Genomic DNA, 18415 nt, shown 5'->3' on the forward strand with positions numbered 1-18415 from the left:
TAGTGCTTTGGGGCACTGGATAGTGAATTGTTTAATTTACTATTCCAACTCCGGTCCCCGTGGATAGTAGGGAAGGTGTTGGATAGTACAATAAACCTATTCCCTGTCCTAGAGCACCTCCCAGCGCAATGCGTTGTAATGGTTTGCGTTGTAAAAGTTGCGTCGTAAAGGCACTGCGTGGTAAAAGTTGCGTTGTAAAGGATGTTTCCCGACACAGCCCCGTAGCACACAGTAAAATGCACTGACAGGAACCTCTGTGTTGGCCTTTCTTGGCACTGCTTTTATCCATGACTGCCTGCTTGACGGTCATTTATACATTAGGCAGGCGGTCCCTCCATCATGGAGATGGAGTAATTTATTCCGCCCCCAAGGCAGAACAGTGGGCTGTCTGCTGTGATATACATCAGTGCCCAGGTGTCTGTTTTTATTGTTTCTGAGGGTGAATGGTGAGTAATGCTGAAGTTTGAATGGAAGGGTAGCAGGATGCTATGTATCATTTTTAAAATTTGGGTGGGAGAAGGGAGTGATGGCAAGAAGGGGGGAGTATGCAAGTAAACAAAAGGGGGAGGTAGAGTGAAGAAGTAGGATTCTTACTCCACAGACATAGGTACACAAACAACAAGAATCCTACTGGGGGAGTTAGGTAAGTGTTCCTCACAGTGGTGTGGGAGCACTTAGTGTTTCTTAAAATACCCCTCACACACCAACAGGCCCCTTGGTGTCATGCTTCATCATTGGGGTCTTCGCACCCCTCTAGCGGGATGTGGCGTGCTGTGACCTACGACTATGCAGGAGCCCTTATAGTTAAGACTATGTGTGGTGTGTGTGATGCATGTGATAGGATATTTATATGTGAGTGGTGGGATATTAGTGAAGGATTAAAAAGATACCTGGCTCGTGGGGATGTATGACGTTACAACGCATACTTTTACAACGCCTACCTTTACAACGCAGTTTTTACAACGCATACCATTACAACGCATAATGCTTTTAGGCGCTGGATAGTGAATAGTTTAATTTACTATTCCAACTCCAGTCCCCGTGGATAGTAGGGAAGGTTATTGGATAGTAAATTAACCTATTCCCTATCCTAGAGCGCCCCCCAGAGCAATGCGTTGTAATAGTTTGCGTTGTAAAAGTCGCGTTGTAATGGTAGGTCGTTGTAAAAGTTTCGTTGTAAAGGTTGTTTACCAGCTCGTGGGTTTGGTGAAAAAAAATGTATTCATACCCCGGGCTGGTACTACTAAAAGAAGTGAAGTGCGAGGTTGGACCTGTCGTGTAAATGGACAGTACCTCATGTGTGCGTCGACATGTTTCGGAGCAAAGGCTCCTTTTTCAGGACGAGGGCACAACTTCCCTACCTTACTGACGTTTCCCTAATTCTGTCACAAAATTGTGTGGATACCAAAAAGTGAAGAAAATATGTGTATATGAAAATACAGGCTATAATGTGCCTACAGCGGTATAGCTCATGTTCAATGCAATTTGCATGACTTATTAGGTATAGCTTGCTTGCTTCATGAGCATTCAGAAACGTCTGGGGGTGATTGCTATTGTGCAATAAACTCGGGATGAGTTGTCCTCCGTCTTACCCCATACGCTGCTCCGCGGGACTGAAGAAGGGGGGAGTAACCTTAGGTGGCAGTATACCAGGTTTAATACAGGGGCAGGTGAGACAATATTACGCCTTTCCCCCCATGACTCCTTTACCTCGCCACATCTAATGACAGAAGTGGGGGATGAAATGGAAGTGCCATATATAGACTAGAATAAAAAATGGGTAAATGTGACGAAAGGGGGTGTTTTTCAACTTCTGAGTGAAATTGACAACTCAATGTTCTCTCTGGTTGTCTATCTTAAACCAAAACTTTCAGAAGTTCCAACTCACTTCTCCTCATACCTCCCAAACTAAAAAAGAAATCAACCCAGACTCGTTCTTTCTCTGGAAATGTACCCAGCATATGTAACTCTTTACCTAGAGAACTACGATGCAACCCCTCCTTCTCTTGCTTCAAAAGTGACCTGAAACTCCTCCTCCTCATCAAATACTTTAACACCTAAGCATTCTGAACATTGTCAATAACTCTCTTTATAGGTCTCTCCCTCTGTTATAGTCAGTTGTTGGTTAGTTTCAGCTGGTTAGTAGGTGTTCCTTTCTCTTAATCTTACTAAGTTCTTATTGCCTTTATGGTTAATCCATGCTCATTGCCTAACGATTTTCTTTGTTTATTTTTGTGTGTGTGTTTCTAAAAATCTAATATGTCTCGCATCTTCTGGTAAGCGACCTGATTATACGGTGTTCTACGATCATGTAAAGCGCTACGATACCCTGAGGTCTAGCTAGCGCTATATAAAACCTATAAAACAAATAAATAAAATAAATCTGCTGTCACTCAGAGCCCATTGCTGAAATAAACTGCTATTCACTGTTATACACCTATCATTTTGTTTAGGTTTATCTCCCCCCAGGTTTCAACCATGTTTTGCTAAACAAGTTGAAGAGCTTATTGTGCTGAAGAGAAATGAACACTCTAAAAATATCTTTCCTGGGGACTGCAACATCCAATGAAAAAGTTTCAAACATCAACTCACTACAAAACATATGTGCATGGCTTGATCCAATTAGAAAAGTTAAGCTATTGATCTAATACTCCTTAACCCAAAATGTATCATACAAAATGGCCCATTTGACCTGGAGTAGACTGACAATCTTCCTCTTTCCTTACACTTGAAACTAATAGCAAAGAGACTAAAGAACATACTGCCAGATTAATCAAAGACCCGTTTTGCGAGTCTTTAATAGCGATTCATAAGGAATCGCTATTAAGGACTTGCAAAACGGCATTCATGTAGGAATTGCAAAAAATATTGCGATTCCTACATGTTCCTTATTTGCGATTAGTAAATTGCTAATCGCAAATAAGGAATAACTCCCCATGCATTCCTATGGGCCTACTAAGTTTTTGCTATTTACCACGAGGTTTGACTTCGTGGTAAATAGGGGTCCTAAATTGCAAATTCGCAATTTTTAAATGTTTCATGAATAGCATTTAAGGAATCTCTAATAGAGATTCCTTAAATGCTAATCCTCGCAAATTTGCGAATTCTTTATTAGCGATTTTTGCATTTGGGATGATGAATCCCAAATGCAAAAATTGCACTCGCAAAGGGCCAGGTTTTCAAAATCTGGCCCTTTTGTGAGCGCATTTCACTTGATGAATCTGGCTGCAAACTCTTAGAAGCTGGAGAAGAAATGTAACACTTATATCCCTCCAATAACTTTCAAAAGAGTTCAAACACATTTCCTCAACTCACAATACCTTGAAACATGTGGATCTAGCTCACCAACTACTTCAGTAAATCTAAGAAAGACATTTTAAACAATGTTGTAGCTCTAAAATTTAACAAAATCCGTACGGTAGAAACCCTCTACACCTTGGTAAGCCAAACATCTCAATCTCAGCAAAAGAAGTGTCAAGAAACTGAAAAAGATATGATAGAGAGATACATCAGAAGACTCTCTTGTAGCTTTCAAAGAACAAAGGGAAAATCATAAATACATCATACATACAACAAAAAGTATCTACTTCAGGACAAAGGTAAATGAAGTAAGAAACTACCACAAAACTCTTTGCAACACAATTTAACACTGCGATGACCCCATGCAGCGACCATTGTCTACTTTTATATCATTGCAAATAACATTGCTAGGATAGGATTGGATAGGATAGATATTCATAGAGCACTCGAATGCTGTGGCGTCTTGGCGCTGTGTGTGATCAGGAGAAAATTAAGTTGTAGAACAAGAGAATTACGTTTTAGTCTCGAGGGAACAGCCTAGTCTTCATCGTTTTCCTGAACAGCAACCGACCGCTTAAGCAGGGGAAACATCCTTTACAACGCAACTTTTACCACGCAGTGCCTTTGCGACGCAACTTTTACAACGCAAACCATTACAACGCATTGCGCTGGGGGGCGCTCAAGGATAGGGAATAGATTTAATTTACTATCCAACACCTTCCCTACTATCCACGGGGACTGGAGTTGGAATAGTAAATTAAACTATTCACAATCCAGCACCCTAAAGCGCTATGCGTTGTAAAGGCATGCGTTGTAAATACCGCGTTGTAAAGGCATGCGTGGTAAAAGCATGCATTGTAATGTCATACATCCCTTAAGCAGTAATCATTCTTGAACTGCTTTATTCTTGAAAAAAGTTAATACCGTTTCACTCCTACACTGTTTTTACTAGGAAAACTATGAGAGGTCAATTTGATTATTTACTGGAATAAGAAACTATCTCATTAGTTTATCCTTTTTAAATCACTGTTTTTCACACATAGATATTAGCACTGCACATAAGGATTACCCCAAACACTCTTTTCTGAACACAATCATGCTTTGTTCTTCTTGAGAGAAGTATCGCATGGAAGTATACGTTTTTTCTCTTTGTCCTCTCTGATTGATAAGAGAGACGTGAGTAAAACCGTTTGGTATCTCAGATGATGACACTGGGTACATGATCGTGTATTGATGGGAATCCAGCCATCCTGCGGCGATTCTGAGGTTCACCCCTTGTTCGTTTTACCTTTGTTCTCTTTCTTAGTTATACACTTTTTGGTATAGGCCTTCAAGAGATATATGCTACAATATTCTCTTTCTAGTCCTTGGGATTCTACTGTGTTTTCGAATTTATATAATGGGGGATTGAATCCTTTGAGGACTTTAACCCCTTCCCTACCTGCTGTGTGCTAATGACGAGCTGAGCTCGTCATGAATCGCGGTAATTTGAAAACTGCAGCATACAGCGGGAAAAACGGCCGCACGAATGCGGTAAGAATTCCCTCTGACCCCTTTGTTTGTTCTTAATGTTTTTTGCTTGCACCCCCTCCTTCCCCCTTTATCAAAGAGATGCCTTAATTGATCCATTAGTTGGCAATGCGCGTAAACAAAATCAAAGTTTGTCATACCTATTGATCCTAACATGGAATAATTGTCCACAAATATTTCATATATTTGCCTCTGATCAGCTGAGTTAGATGCTATTTCCACCCATTAAACATTTCTCCTGTTGTTAGCTGTCTCAACTGGGCTATAAAAGGTTAGGGTATACCAAGTTTGAGCTCGTGAACATATGATTATGAATTTGATGCTCAGAGCCTGGTAATCACTAGGCAGTCTTGGGACAATTTACATATCTAACAGAGATGGCCATAGTAATCAATATTGCTGGTTGTAGATCCCCTCCTGAAAGTTGGGCATGGGGGGAATCAGGGCCCAGATGTAGGTCGCCATTTACCGGTCGGTAACGGCCGATTTCGGACGTTACCTACCGGTATTTAGGATTTGGTATGTAGGGGGCATCTCATTTACAGAATCGGTATATTTACCGATTCAGTAAATGAGATGTAGGTGGCACTTCAAAGAGTTCCACAGGCCCTTTAGGATTCGGTATTTACCACCCAATCCTATTGGGTGGTAAAATACCGATTTCCTGTGTACATGCACATCTGTGCCAGTACACCTATGCCATGTGGCACACAGACATGCCCTTAGGGCATGTCTGTTGCCACATGGCACACAAGCCTGCAATTGGGGTGCTACAGGGTGTCAAAGTGACACCCCGTTCCCCCTGCCAGGATTCAGTATTTACCGATTCGGTAAATACCGAATCGGTATCTCCCATTGATTCCTATGGGCTTCAAAGCCCATAGGAATCAATGGGAAATACCGATTCGGTATCTACCGAATCGGTAATTACCGAATGTTACAGATTCGGTAATTGTGATTTTAGAATTACCTACATCTGCCTCCTTCTAATTTACTGATTCATAAATACAGAATCGGTAAATTCGGTATTTATGGGTCGTAAATTAGATTTACCTACATCTGGGCCCTGATCTGGTATTGCTGTTGACTTATCTTGCAACTGCGCCGTTACCGCGGTTAATTTTAGTGTGCCCTGGTCCGGATCTCCTGTTCTGGTTGATGTGTCTAAGGTTTTTAAAATCTGATGTATTTCCCTTTTGCCAGGCGCTCTGGTTAGAATAACTCAATATGGCAATAGGGTGGTCCACTATTGGAGATTGTATATTTTGGGGGAACTTATCTAATATACAAATTCACAATGACAATATGTCTAGCACCATGCACAGTCATTTATGTTATTTCTGGTCGCGTCAGGTCCTTGCTATCAACCCCTTAGCCGCGGCCGCGATTTCGCGGCAGTGCGGCGGGTCTGAGAAATGGGCGGGCCGTTGGACGTTCGCAGCACCAGCGAGGTAGTGCTCACGGCGGCCAACGCCGACAGCAGCAGGGAAGGGGTTAAATGGGTTTAGTTTAACTTTTGGGAATAAATACAACCTCAACCAGATTAAAAGGCCACCTGCAGCTCTTCCTGATGGAGTCAGCACTGTATTAACATAAAATGAAATAAAACCACTTCTAAATAACTGGGTCACTGCCAAGGTCTCCTGAAAAAGGACAGCATGGTATTGGTCAATATATTCACCCCCATTCAGGGTCAGAGAGACTTGTTCTAACTCCAGCCAGGTTCCATGATAGTAGTCCGAGGGAGTCGACCTCGTTTGCCCTATCCACAACTTCGTGTGATGTTAGGGGTCAAAACTGGCCTACTGTTTCAATGGATCACCTTGTTCACACATGAATTGTGAGATTTACAGGCGCCTTGTGAGAATTTGGGGACATTTATCAAGAAGATATCATAAGGCCTCTGGGGATTTGGTATTATCCAAATGCTTATGGTAGCTATAAAACTCAAAGTCTCTCTGTCTTGAGAGGATTGACTTTTCTGATGCACAATTCTTCTTGAGTATATACCTTCCTCCTATCAATTCCCCTCTGATGTTATTTTTACTGGGAGATTGTGGCACTCTTTGGTAGTTACCTTTGGGTGAAGCATCTATTTTGACCCTACATGGAGTAAGACTACAATAAGTGGATTGTTTGCTGACCATTTTAATCTGTTAATTTCTGCTAGCTTCACTGGGGATACTAATGTTTGTTACCATACCTGATAGCTGGTCTTTTTTTTCATTATACGTCTTGGCCAGCCTAACCATTCAATCACGCAGACTACAAATACCTCCACTTACTTGCTTTATTTTATTCAATATTTCCACTTCACCCTTACTCGCGCTGGCCATGCGGGCCTCAATCCCACCTGTTACGGCATTCTATTAATTTCTATGGTTTTTAGTACCTTATACCTGTTCCAACATTCAATGTTAACTGTATGAGTCGAGCGGATATGCATTTGTTCAGAAGAGGAACCTGTATCAGAGATCCTGGAGTGAACTCCTTAGGATTAAACGTGGGTAAAAATTGTAAATTGATACTTGTATAGCGCACTACTCACCCGCAAGGGTCTCAAGGCGCTTGTACGAATACCGCTGTGGAACCCATCCTGGCTTTCCCTGTGAGGTGTCCACTCCTGGGTACCCCCAAGGTGGAGGCCAGGCATCCTTAGCATTGTGGGGGCCGTTGTGGAGATTAAGCAAGCTATTGCCCAGAGTGGGACTCAATGATTGGAATAGGCACCGAGGCGAGAATTATCAGGCCTGTGGAATTTTGAGCCCAAGACCCGCCGAGGCGGGGAATTGAACCCTGGTCCCGGGCTAGACCTCTGCATCAGGGTCTGCCGCTCTAACCATTGAGCCACACTTCTCCACAAGGGGTGCCAATACAGTTATCTTTTTTTCCTAGACCCTGGATACCCACTGCATTGTGATTTACCAAAATATGAACTAATGCCCTTCTGAGTGGACCCCTCCCCTAATTGACCTCCTGGTTCCTTCATGGCAAGTAAGCCCTCCACCTCTTCTATCAGGTCAATTTCACTCCCGGTACAATTTTCTGCAGAATGCCTGGGTAACTTAATTGCACCTTCAGCTCCCACTGGTTTATTCTAGGACCTAGGTCTTTCATTTGCCCACGATGACAGATGGCTACCTACTACTCATAAGCAGGAAATTAAGGGTATTTTAAGCAGCCTAATTGTGGGACAGATAGCCCCAGCTGATGCATTTCAGCTGCGGCTCTCCCCTGTACCTGGCAATTGAACAGTTAACCCTTTGCATGCGTCAGATGGGCGGGAGCAGGGCTCGAGTCGGGGTACCACGCGGGTGGATGGCGTCCCCCCACTTATTTTACAGGGTGGACGCCGTCCCCCCTGCCAAACAGCTGGACTAAACTTTTTGGCCTCTCTGTGACGGGATCGGAGCCACCTTTCATGACGTCACTTCCGATGACAGCGTCCCCCCACTTCTTTTTTTAGGACTTGTGCCCTGGGCAGGAGACATCTGACACTACGGTGCTAGTGTGCGTCAGACAGCTCCCGGCCGCACATGCATATGACTTCAGGTGTGCCATACTTTTGTCATAAGTAAGACTGTTAGCGCTCTAGTTGTTCTATAGAACACTCTGGGACATTCTGTCATTGGGCTATAGTTGGGCTACATCTGGCTGATATTTGGGCTACATTTGTTTTTTTTTGTCTCTGGTGGCCATCTTTGGGCTACATTGGGCTACATTGGGCTACATTTGGGCTCTAACATATATATAGCCCAATGTAGCCCAATATATATTTTTTCAAAGTTAATTTTCGTAAAAACCACTGGATCACATATCTTGAGACATAGCAAAGGCACATCGGGCTACCAGTCCCTACAATTTTGCCAAGTTTGGTGGAAAACCATTCAGCCGTTCGGGCTAAAAGTGAGTCCAACCGCCCTATGGAAATTAACATGGGGAAAACACGTTTTGGGACCCCCCTTTTATCTCGGCCCCCGCTTGACGAATCCCCCCCAAAACTTTCAGGGAAGGACCGGAGCGCCGCTAGGCAAAGTTAAGGAAAATTTCAGGAAGATTCCTCAACCGGCGCCAAAGTTATTCCCAATAGAATGTTGCGATTTCCCTATGGAAAACAATTTTAACTATTGCCTAACAGGCGCCAGAGGGAATTGTTTTAGTCCAAAACAGCCTTGTAAGCTGCTCCAGAGGCTGTTCTGATAATTCCAGCTTCCTGTGAAGTGCCTACAGGCCCCAGGTAGCCATCGGGCCTCTAGCTGGACTTCTGTCAGTGCACCTTTCCTCGCCAGCAACAAACCTCATTCTTCTTCCATTACAAATGGGGGTGGGGTCGCACACTACTCACACACCAGCGGGATCGCCCCTAAGGACTGTGGTAAGTGTAGTTTGTGTTCCGCGATGCATCTTCTTTCGATTCTCTGCTATCTTCGCCATCCCTGGACACGTGTTTCGGGGTATTTACCCCTCATCAGCAGGGATTAGGCCATGTTCTGGGGTTGCCGGTGGCTGCCAAATATTGCCAGGTTTAGTACCACTCAGGCGCGCAGGTGCGGGGTCCCAGGCTCGTCAGCCAACTGCTCGAGGGAGCTTTAACATTACAAATGGGGGTGGGGTCGCACACTACTCATTCTTCTTCCACTTGGCCCTCTGCTGGTGCTGGCGCATGCCGCTACTCCTACCTCGGAGGCCTTGTTGGCTCCCATCGCTCTGGCACCAGCCTCAACTTCAGTGGCACCTGCTCTAGCACTGACCCCAACAACATTTCCAAAATGAAACAGGCCCATGTCTACTTATAAGATTAAAAAGATGCAGTCCCCAATTTTGATTATCAATCAATCAGTCAATCAGCATTTGTAGAGCAAGTCAATGTCACCGCTGGGGGTATCTGGGCACCGGGTGTGAGGACTCCATCGTGTCAGTTCCCCCTTTAGAGAAAACGGTGGGAAGAGGAAAGAAACATGCAAAAAAAAAGGCAAAACAGAGGGCAGAAGAACAAGTGAGCAAAAAGGGCAAAACAGAGGACAGAGAAACAAGCAGAAAAGGCAAAACATAGGGCAGAAAATTGAGCAGAAAACAAAATAGGGCAGAACGGAGGGCAGAAAAATTGTAAAAAGGAGGGGAGAAAACCAAGCAGAAAAAAGCAAAAGAGAGGGCAGAAAAATGAGCAGAAAAAGCAAAACAGAGTAGTAGAGGTCAAAACAAAGGACAGAAAAATGAACAGAAAAGGAGAAACAAAAGGCAGAAAAATGAACAAAAAAAGCAAAACAGAGCAAGAAGTGAGCAGAGGAGGCACAAACAGAGGGCAGAAAATACAAAACAGAGGGCAGATAAACAAGCAGAAAAGGCAAAATAGAGCAGAAGAGGGCAAAACAGAGGGCAGAAAAGGCAAAATAGAGGGCAGAAAAATTATCTAGAAAGGTAAAATGGAGCAGAAGAGGGTAAAACAGAGGGCAGAAAACTTAGCACAAAAAGGCAAAACGGAGGGCAGAGAAACAAGCAGAAAAGGCAAAACAGAGCAAGAAACAAGCAGAGGAAGTGCAAACATTGGGCAGCAGGAAAACATCTCAGCAGCAGAGAGTAGCTGGCTGTAAAAAAAAACTGGACAGGAAAACTGCTGCAGGGTGAGCTGGCATGAGAATCTGCCCCTCCCTTGATGGATCAGATTATGACGCTGTTTAAGGCTTTCGATATGATACTCATGATCAGGATGACAACGAGGAGGCAGAAAAAATGCTACTTCTTCATCACACTGATGCTGGCCTATATTTATAGCCACAGAGTGGCAGTGATGTGGATACTCTGTCTAAGAAAGAGGTAAAGCCCCCTCAGAGAAGAGTGCCTGTTTATGGAAGAAGTCCAAAGAGCAGCAGAAGTGCTGGTCCTTCAGCTACCAGCGGTGAAGACTAAGGGTCTGATCTAGAGTTTCGTGGACGGGTATCCAATCCACCTTATTACAAGTGCCAGAGGATATAATGCACTTGTAAAAAGGCATACAGGATATCTGTCACATGTGTGGTGAAGTAACCTATTGCCAAACTCAAATTCTCAATCAAGCCCCAAGACAAATCTACTGATGGAAATCTTGCAGGTGGGGGCCATGTGCGGCTACCCAGTAAATCACCAGGTAGGTAAGCATCATCAGGGACCTGTCTTTTCTGACCTCACCCAATTGACTACTGAGAACTTGGGGGCCAATTACGATGGTGGTGAATCTGTGACCGCTGGGCCGGTGGTGAGGCCCACCGGCCCGGCAGTCGCGGATTCACTGCCATCGACCTTAAAATTCCCACCCCATATTAGCATGGCTGTGGGAAGGGAAAAGGTACCGCGGCGGACGGAAAGACCGTCCGCCGTGGTCCCGCAAGGCGGGCCTGTTCCGACCACCTTGCGGGACCAGGTACAGGGGGTTAATGGAGGCGGTGCCGTGCAGGCACCGACGTGGGTATTAGAATGCCTGTCTTTTGCGGCGGAGTTTCCGTGGCAAAAAGACAGGCAGAAAATGCCTTTGGGGGCTCGTTGCAGGCCCCCATGGGGGTGGTGGGTGGGGTGTTGCACGTGGGGGGTACCATAGGTACCCCCCTACATTTGCATGTACAAGGCGGTAGGCACCACATGGTTCCTGCCACGTTGTACATTCAAATGTAAAACATGTGTTTTTACATGGTGGCAGTTGCTGCCACCCGCCACAATGTAAACATACAGGATGCACCCGCCAGTGTGGCTAATGCATTCAATTTGTCGTGCGGGACCGCCACACCTATGGCGGTCGGTCCTGCTTGCGCCACTATGGCGGGCGGACTTTGTCCGCCCACCATCGTAATCGGCCCCTTGGTAGGTCAAGCTTCCACAACCAAAGTAAATCTCAATTAATGCACCGTTAAACAGTGAATCAAAGCATTGATGCATTCCAGAAAGAGTCTTTTCATCTGGCAGTTAGGTTTGAGGTGCCTGAATGCCATCTGCCTGCTGAGAAGCTATACAAAGGCCTTTTGGGATATGGCCAGCAAGATATTCCTGGCCAGTCCTGGGGAATTTCAGAATTCTTTTACTCAGATTATCAAATTCACCGGGTTTCTGGAAATGTGCATTTATCCTAAATGAATATATCATTTGATGGTTCCTGGCTGCCCGGTAAAAAAAAAAGCTGGCTTTACATTGGAGTGCTTCAAAGATGTGATGGCCCACATTATTGGATTTGCAATCTCTGGCTTGTCAATTACACAGCAATACCAAATGCTTAGAGAACATTCTTGGGTTCTCATCTATTGCTGTATGCAGACCTCTTAAACTTAACCTGTACCACAACCAGCATAGCTGTTTACTGCTCCAAAGGACATGGTGGTTTCAGAGGCTATGGCTAACAGCATGTAGAACAGTCCTCATTTGTTGGGACTGCTGCCAAGTTGATGTTATTCCGCCTCCCACAGCCTATTCATCGTGGATAGGAAGCGTAATTTCTCTTTACTTGCCCAGCTAGAATCCAGCTATCTCAGACTAGTATGTGCTTCATGTTGCTGAATATTCCACCTGCTGTCCTACCTGTGTTTGTTCAGATTTCAGTGAATCACAGATCCTTTTTTTTGCCAAGAAAGTCAGTCTCTGATGCCCAAAATGTATTATTATTTTGCCAGAGAACCAGGGCCGATGCTAGACGTCTGCCTGCTGAGCAAAATCATTTAGAAGAACAGTTTCTAGGTGTTGACTTTGGCCTATGTTCATTGCTCCCTTGATTCAGGAGACTGGATAGCATCCTTGAACTTGTAGGATACATACTGTCATGTATCCATCCACAGAACACTTCTGGAGCTATTCCTCAACATAACTTACACATGTGAGTAATTTACATGAGTAATTTAATCTTACACTTTTGAGTAAATGTACTACTTTTGGATATTCGGAAAACCCTATTGTAATGTTACTCAAAAGTGTAAATGTACAAGTCTCCATCCAGTGAACAAGAGGGGGAGCCAAGTTTACAAGTGCCAAAAAAGAAACACTAGTAAGTTCAGCAACACAAATTACCAACAACTGATACTGCAATACTCACCCATAAAACATGATGGAGATAGGTACTAAAAATAAAACCACATAGAAAATAATATTAATATTTTATTTTAAATATAACTACATGTAATGCAATGTTAACTAAAATATCTAAAGATAAAACATATTTATTTTGTAATAATAACTTATTTTATCAACCTTTTTGGAATTTATGAATTAATGTTGCTAATACTGTTGATCAAAATATGATTAAATTACTTTCAACTAATTTTACAAATCACCTTCAATAATATGTCATAATAAATGTGATTGTATAATAGAAAACATATATTTTTTTTAGGTGGGAATTGTCTAAAATTTAACTACAGAAAAATACATTTTATTTGATTTAATACATTTAAATGTATTCAAGACTTAATTAAAAAGGAAGTAAATAGTGCTGCAGCAATTTATTTGATCTACATTTATAATTATAAATACCAACTAAAACTAAATATGTGGTGGAAAGGTGGGTCTAGGTGAAGAACATTGGAAATCTTCCTGTATAAATAGTGCACAGCAAACTGTTACATTCATTTAATAAAGTAATCAGTGATATCATTAAAGATTAATATGCCATGAGTGACGTAATATGTGAAGTAATAAGACATTCATGGCAACATTTTAAATGTTAGTTTTGAAGTCATTGCGACACCTAGCTATGACGTCACTTTAGCCTTTTTTTTCTGAACTTCCAGGGTTTTTTAATGTAAACTAAGATCTGATCACCATACCCATTTATACAGCCCCCAGAGAAAAAAGGATCCTTGAGTTTGGCTGCAGACAAACAAGTTGGTGGCTAGCTTATGCACATACCTGCGACCTAAACCTACAAGAGAACAGACTCTGTGCAGGAGAAGTCTGGGGAAAGCAAGCACACAAGGGTTGGCTTAAAAGTGCATTTTATTTTATTTTTGTCGCAACATGGTGAAAGTGTTTGCGTTCTGAAAGTTCATGTTCGCGAGATATTTCACCCCGAGCACGCAAACAGCGATTACAAACAGGAAAAAAGCATCGCGAACAAGCAATCGTGCATGTTTGCAGAATTTCTGTGTGTTCGCGGAGATTTTTTACCGTTTCGCGGAGATTTGCGTAACGCGATTATGCAAATTACACAATTACGCAAATTCCGCTCACCCCATTCCTGTATAAATGTAGAAAGAGACAAAGGCTCATAGTATCTTTGATAGGCATAGAAATCATACTGATATCCCCATAAACAACAAAGGAGAGGTGAACGTGGAAATTTCAACTACTAGGTTTGTGAATTGTAATTTTTAGCTCTACTGTAGTGATTCTTAGCTACTTTACATATTACAAATTGCATATTGTGAATTATACATGCCGTGCATAGACTCCCAGCTCATTCAATGTAAAGATGCTGTAGAAGATTGGATTGGTGCTTTGCAGAACCTTGCTTTAACTTCTTAGTTGCTTATTTGGAGACAGCCAACACGGCTGTGGTTTTGCTATGCACCATATCATCAATTATGAATATCTAAAAGAAGTGCTTATGCATACCTGATGACCGTAGGGTAGAGCTCAGCACTAAACAGGATGAGGGTTGTGAAGGTGGCTCCAGAGAATCCTTTTCCTATAACTGCAATTGCTGTTCGCAGCCCCCCAAAAGCTGGATTTAGGTAAGAGCAGGAAAGAGAGAAAGGAAGAGTTATACAGGTGGATTAAATCACAGTTAAACACCTTAGTGAAGAGATAATTAATTGGTGATTAAGTCAATTGCGTCCTATGAAATATAATTGTTGGGAACAACAAAACATCATCCTTTGAAAGGTCAACCATCAAAGAGGTAATTTTAAGTGTTAATGGTCACCAAACAAACTTTTTTTGTAAATATATATGATATTACTTTTTGAGAAAGGAAAATACATTTGAATGTAATTGTCCAGCATATAGTAGGAAAATGAAAAATGGAGATAAGTCATAAGACATTGTTCCTCTAACCTGTGTAAAGCAATATTCCCATGCACCTCTCATACAGTGGAGTCTGAATTAGGAACTTGCCGAGGGACAGTGTGGCTTCATTAGCACAATCTCCTCCAGAATAGAGAGTAAATGTATACCACCAATCCTGTCACATTATTAGAATGCCAAATTCTTAAAATGATTTAGACCGTTGCAATGCACAGTGTAACCAATGAAGCACCAGAAGTTGTGTCATGAATTTAATTTTAAACTCCTCACTTGCCCGTCTGTAGTAGGGAAATATGAACTATCTAACTATTGTCTTTGGGTACAAGTGCAATTTGAATAAAATTACTTTGTGTAGGTGTCTCAGGGAGATATCCAAATTCCCCGAGGAGGTGATTTCATAGATTTATTCTACAAAATTCAACTCTTTCAACTAGGTGTTAGTTTGTATGTTTAACATGTACAGTGTGATGTAAGAGACTGTTTCTCCATGACTGTTGCTTATTTTGTAGAGGGTCTCAAAGATTACAGTTCTAATTTAGGGCGAGGTAATGATATAACATTTTCCAAGGATGAGGTTTTACCAGTGCAAGAGTTTTGGCAATTTTGGGTAGTGAGGAGATGTCTGGACTCTGATGATAAGAGATATAACGAAGGTGATAGAGGACAGGGGCTGTTAATGTTAGAACTCTTTGAGGGTGAACATAAATGAAAAGAAGGGAGTTAGGTTTCATTGAAGCTATGGACTCAAACTTTCATGGAGAGTTAGGCATCCATATATAGTCCAAGAATCTCTTTACTACTTTGGAAGTGGGGGTGGAGCAGTTATATATGGCTGTGGTTTAGTGAAAGGCAAATGGTAGAAATAAGACTGGCACATAGCATTTTTTCTGTCTTGTCAGTGTTTAGCCTGCGGTGGTTCTGAGTCATTTAAATGTTAACCTCGAGTACACATATCGTGGAGAAGTGGTGTTATCAGCAGCATTCCAAAAATTTAATTGTAGCATTGGTGTTCATAGTAGTGGATTAAGAATGCCACTGGATATAGATAGATGTTCATTTGTAGGCAGTGAAAGGTCAAGCCGTTTGGGACTCCACGCTTAAGTGGGGACAGATAAGAACAGAAGTGGTTGTGATAGTGGTATCTATGCTGACTCCACAAACTTAGAAGCTTGTTTCCAAGTAGATGTTGGATTTAGCTCGTCATGAGTTACGCCTCTCGTACGCTCATGACGAGCTGAGCTTGTCATGTAACGCGGACTTCCGCAAAAGTCAGCGCACAGCGGGAAACCCGCTAGCGCGCAAGGTGTTAATAAGGTATTTGAGTTGATAATAGGTAGAGAATGCTGTAGTGCTCTATGGTCCAAAGTTATTTTTTTAATATGGTTTTTAATGTTGGCAGTTTTTAATACTTTCACAATCGTGCTTTGTTGGAGTGATGCACGGAAGATGCACAGGGGAATGTTAGTAATGGACGTTAATATCTGTTGGCCCTTGATAAAAGACAAGTCAAACTTAAGACAAAATCCTAACTTTACTACTACTAAATGCCTTCTGTGAATACCAAAAGTAGTGAGTTTAGGATTTTGTCTTAAGTTAGCTCTGTGAATGGGACCCATTGAGACTTGGTAGAGAATTTATTCCATGAAGTATGGTAATAAGTAACAGCCCTCCTGGGTCATAAGACGCCATGTACGGACAATTGTAAGTAGTGAAGGACGTGCTATTTAACAGAGTTGCTCCAGGTTGTAAGAGGGGCTCTATGTTTAACTATAAGAGACAGATGGCATGCTATGCACAACCGCTATGTCTTTGAATTCCTTGTTATTGCTTGTAGGTCATATTCGATATAACCGCTATGCCTTGAGGCATTTTAAACTGTGTTGAGGTTTCCACCTTGAAATTTATATCAAATTGCAGGACATTATCTGAAGGACACATCGGAGATCAAGAGTACTGTAATGTGTGGGTTGCTAGTTTGAGTTTTGGGTTTTCAGTAGATCTCTCCGCCAGTTTTGAGCAGTGCAATAAATATTTTTCATTTTTTCACAGGGTTATGAATTAAGAAAAGAGTGTTCATGGAAATTCTTAAATTGGAGAAATCACCCACAACCAACAGTGGTCAAGTTTTTCAGCACTAATTTTGAGAGTGAGTGGGAACATTAGAGTGATTACTATTGGTTAGTGGATTAGGTTGAATTTTACTGTCACTAGCTGCATGAGACTCCATGTGAGTGTGTTGTAGCTAATCAGCCAAGAATACTAAGCAAATTGGAAAAGGATGGATATTTGTGCTTCGAGAAGGATAACTTTTGTATGAGGCACCAGCTAAATGATAATTGGATAGGATCTGTTTTATTTTAGCTCTTTTATTTTGCCACCTTTTCATCTAGAACTTTGCCTATTTATTTGGGCACTTTTTGATTTCAAAGGAGGTATATTCCCAAGGAACCTTTGGCAAGTGACACCATATACAACATGCTATTGGTCAGAGTTTCTCAGCTGCGAATCATTTTTTTGTGGGTAGTATCCCCCAAATATCAAAAATAAAGAGAGAGATATTAGGACTTGTAATGTTCAGCAAATAACCAGAGTCAATAGCCACACTACTCAGTTATTGAAGTCTGTAGAATGATATTTTGGAATGTCGTATTATGCGTGTAAATAGTGTTTGTGTTTTTTCAACCCTGAAGAAGTGGTGTGCAAACAGCTGTGGCCCTTGCAGGTAAGAGCGGTGGGGAGGATCGACAGATGGTGATGAGGGAAAATTAATTATTTATTTAATTTTCACTCAAGGTCGTCTGTCAAATCCCTCCCCAACCCAGCCCCACAGATCTTACATGCATGGGCTGCTCCTGTGTGTAGAGCCATGAAGCAAGTGTTAGCTGAAAACCACGAGCTGAACATAACTTGATGTGATAAACATTTTCTAAGGGAAGACTGTACTAATTTTGGCATTTATTTTGGTCAGCCAACAATGTATGGAATAATCTTGGAAAGTCAGGTTGTATGGAATAATATCCTTGGAATAGAGATACCAATTTAAGTATCTGACTGTTATGTATGAAAAGCTATTTTTCAAAATGTATTGTGGTTGATATCTAAATATAGAAGCATTTGAATACAATCTTAATGGAAAGGTATCTTTTTGAAGTGTACGATTGTACAACTACCATAGCTCCTTATGAAACCTGCATGTTTATTTGAGGTCTAGCACTTACACATTGACATTGAAGAATTAACTCCATTTATGATAACATCAGCTATATAGGAAGAACTGATATATGCGCAAAGCTGTACAAGGCTCTAAATGGGGGGCTAAACTTCTTTGAATTTTTTGAGCTAGTTCTAAGTTACATCCAAGTTCAGAAATTTGAAAGAATCAAGAATGCTTACTTGTTGTTGAGGGATACAGCAGTGGTGATCAGATGCCAATGGATCAGAATTTGTAGTGGCTACAATTTTTGCTACTTTTGATTTGAATAGTAGAATAAGATTATTTGAATATCAATGGGTTTCTGGTTGATCCCTTAGTGGACGTCTTAAAGATTTCCTTCAATTTATGGCTTTCTGGAGTCCCTTATATTTGTTTTCCATTTAGTCTTAACAGTAT

General features: G+C 41.9%; 2 protein-coding genes across 4 annotated transcripts in view; one reads left to right on the plus strand and one right to left on the minus strand.

The window, feature by feature from the left end:
• LOC144755680 (solute carrier family 22 member 7-like) overlaps positions 1-18415 on the minus strand; it is a 177675-nt gene that overhangs the window by 12680 nt on the left and 146580 nt on the right. Inside the window, exon 8 of the mRNA XM_078644851.1 lies at positions 14395-14503. Coding sequence (XP_078500977.1) covers positions 14395-14503 — 109 coding nt within the window. The remainder of the gene's footprint in view (positions 1-14394; positions 14504-18415) is intronic.
• LOC144755679 (uncharacterized) overlaps positions 1-18415 on the plus strand; it is a 274169-nt gene that overhangs the window by 4665 nt on the left and 251089 nt on the right. For 2 of the 3 annotated variants that reach the window (XR_013594952.1, XM_078644850.1), the window contains exon 1: positions 15386-16951. The exons of the other annotated variant lie outside the window; for it this stretch is intronic. The gene's annotated coding sequence lies outside the window, so the exon portion shown is untranslated. Of the gene's footprint in view, positions 1-15385; positions 16952-18415 lie in introns of those variants that run through there. 3 annotated transcript variants of the gene reach the window in all.

The sequence above is a fragment of the Lissotriton helveticus genome, chromosome 5_1 (assembly GCF_964261635.1).
Source record: "Lissotriton helveticus chromosome 5_1, aLisHel1.1, whole genome shotgun sequence".
Classification (NCBI taxonomy): domain Eukaryota; kingdom Metazoa; phylum Chordata; class Amphibia; order Caudata; family Salamandridae; genus Lissotriton; species Lissotriton helveticus.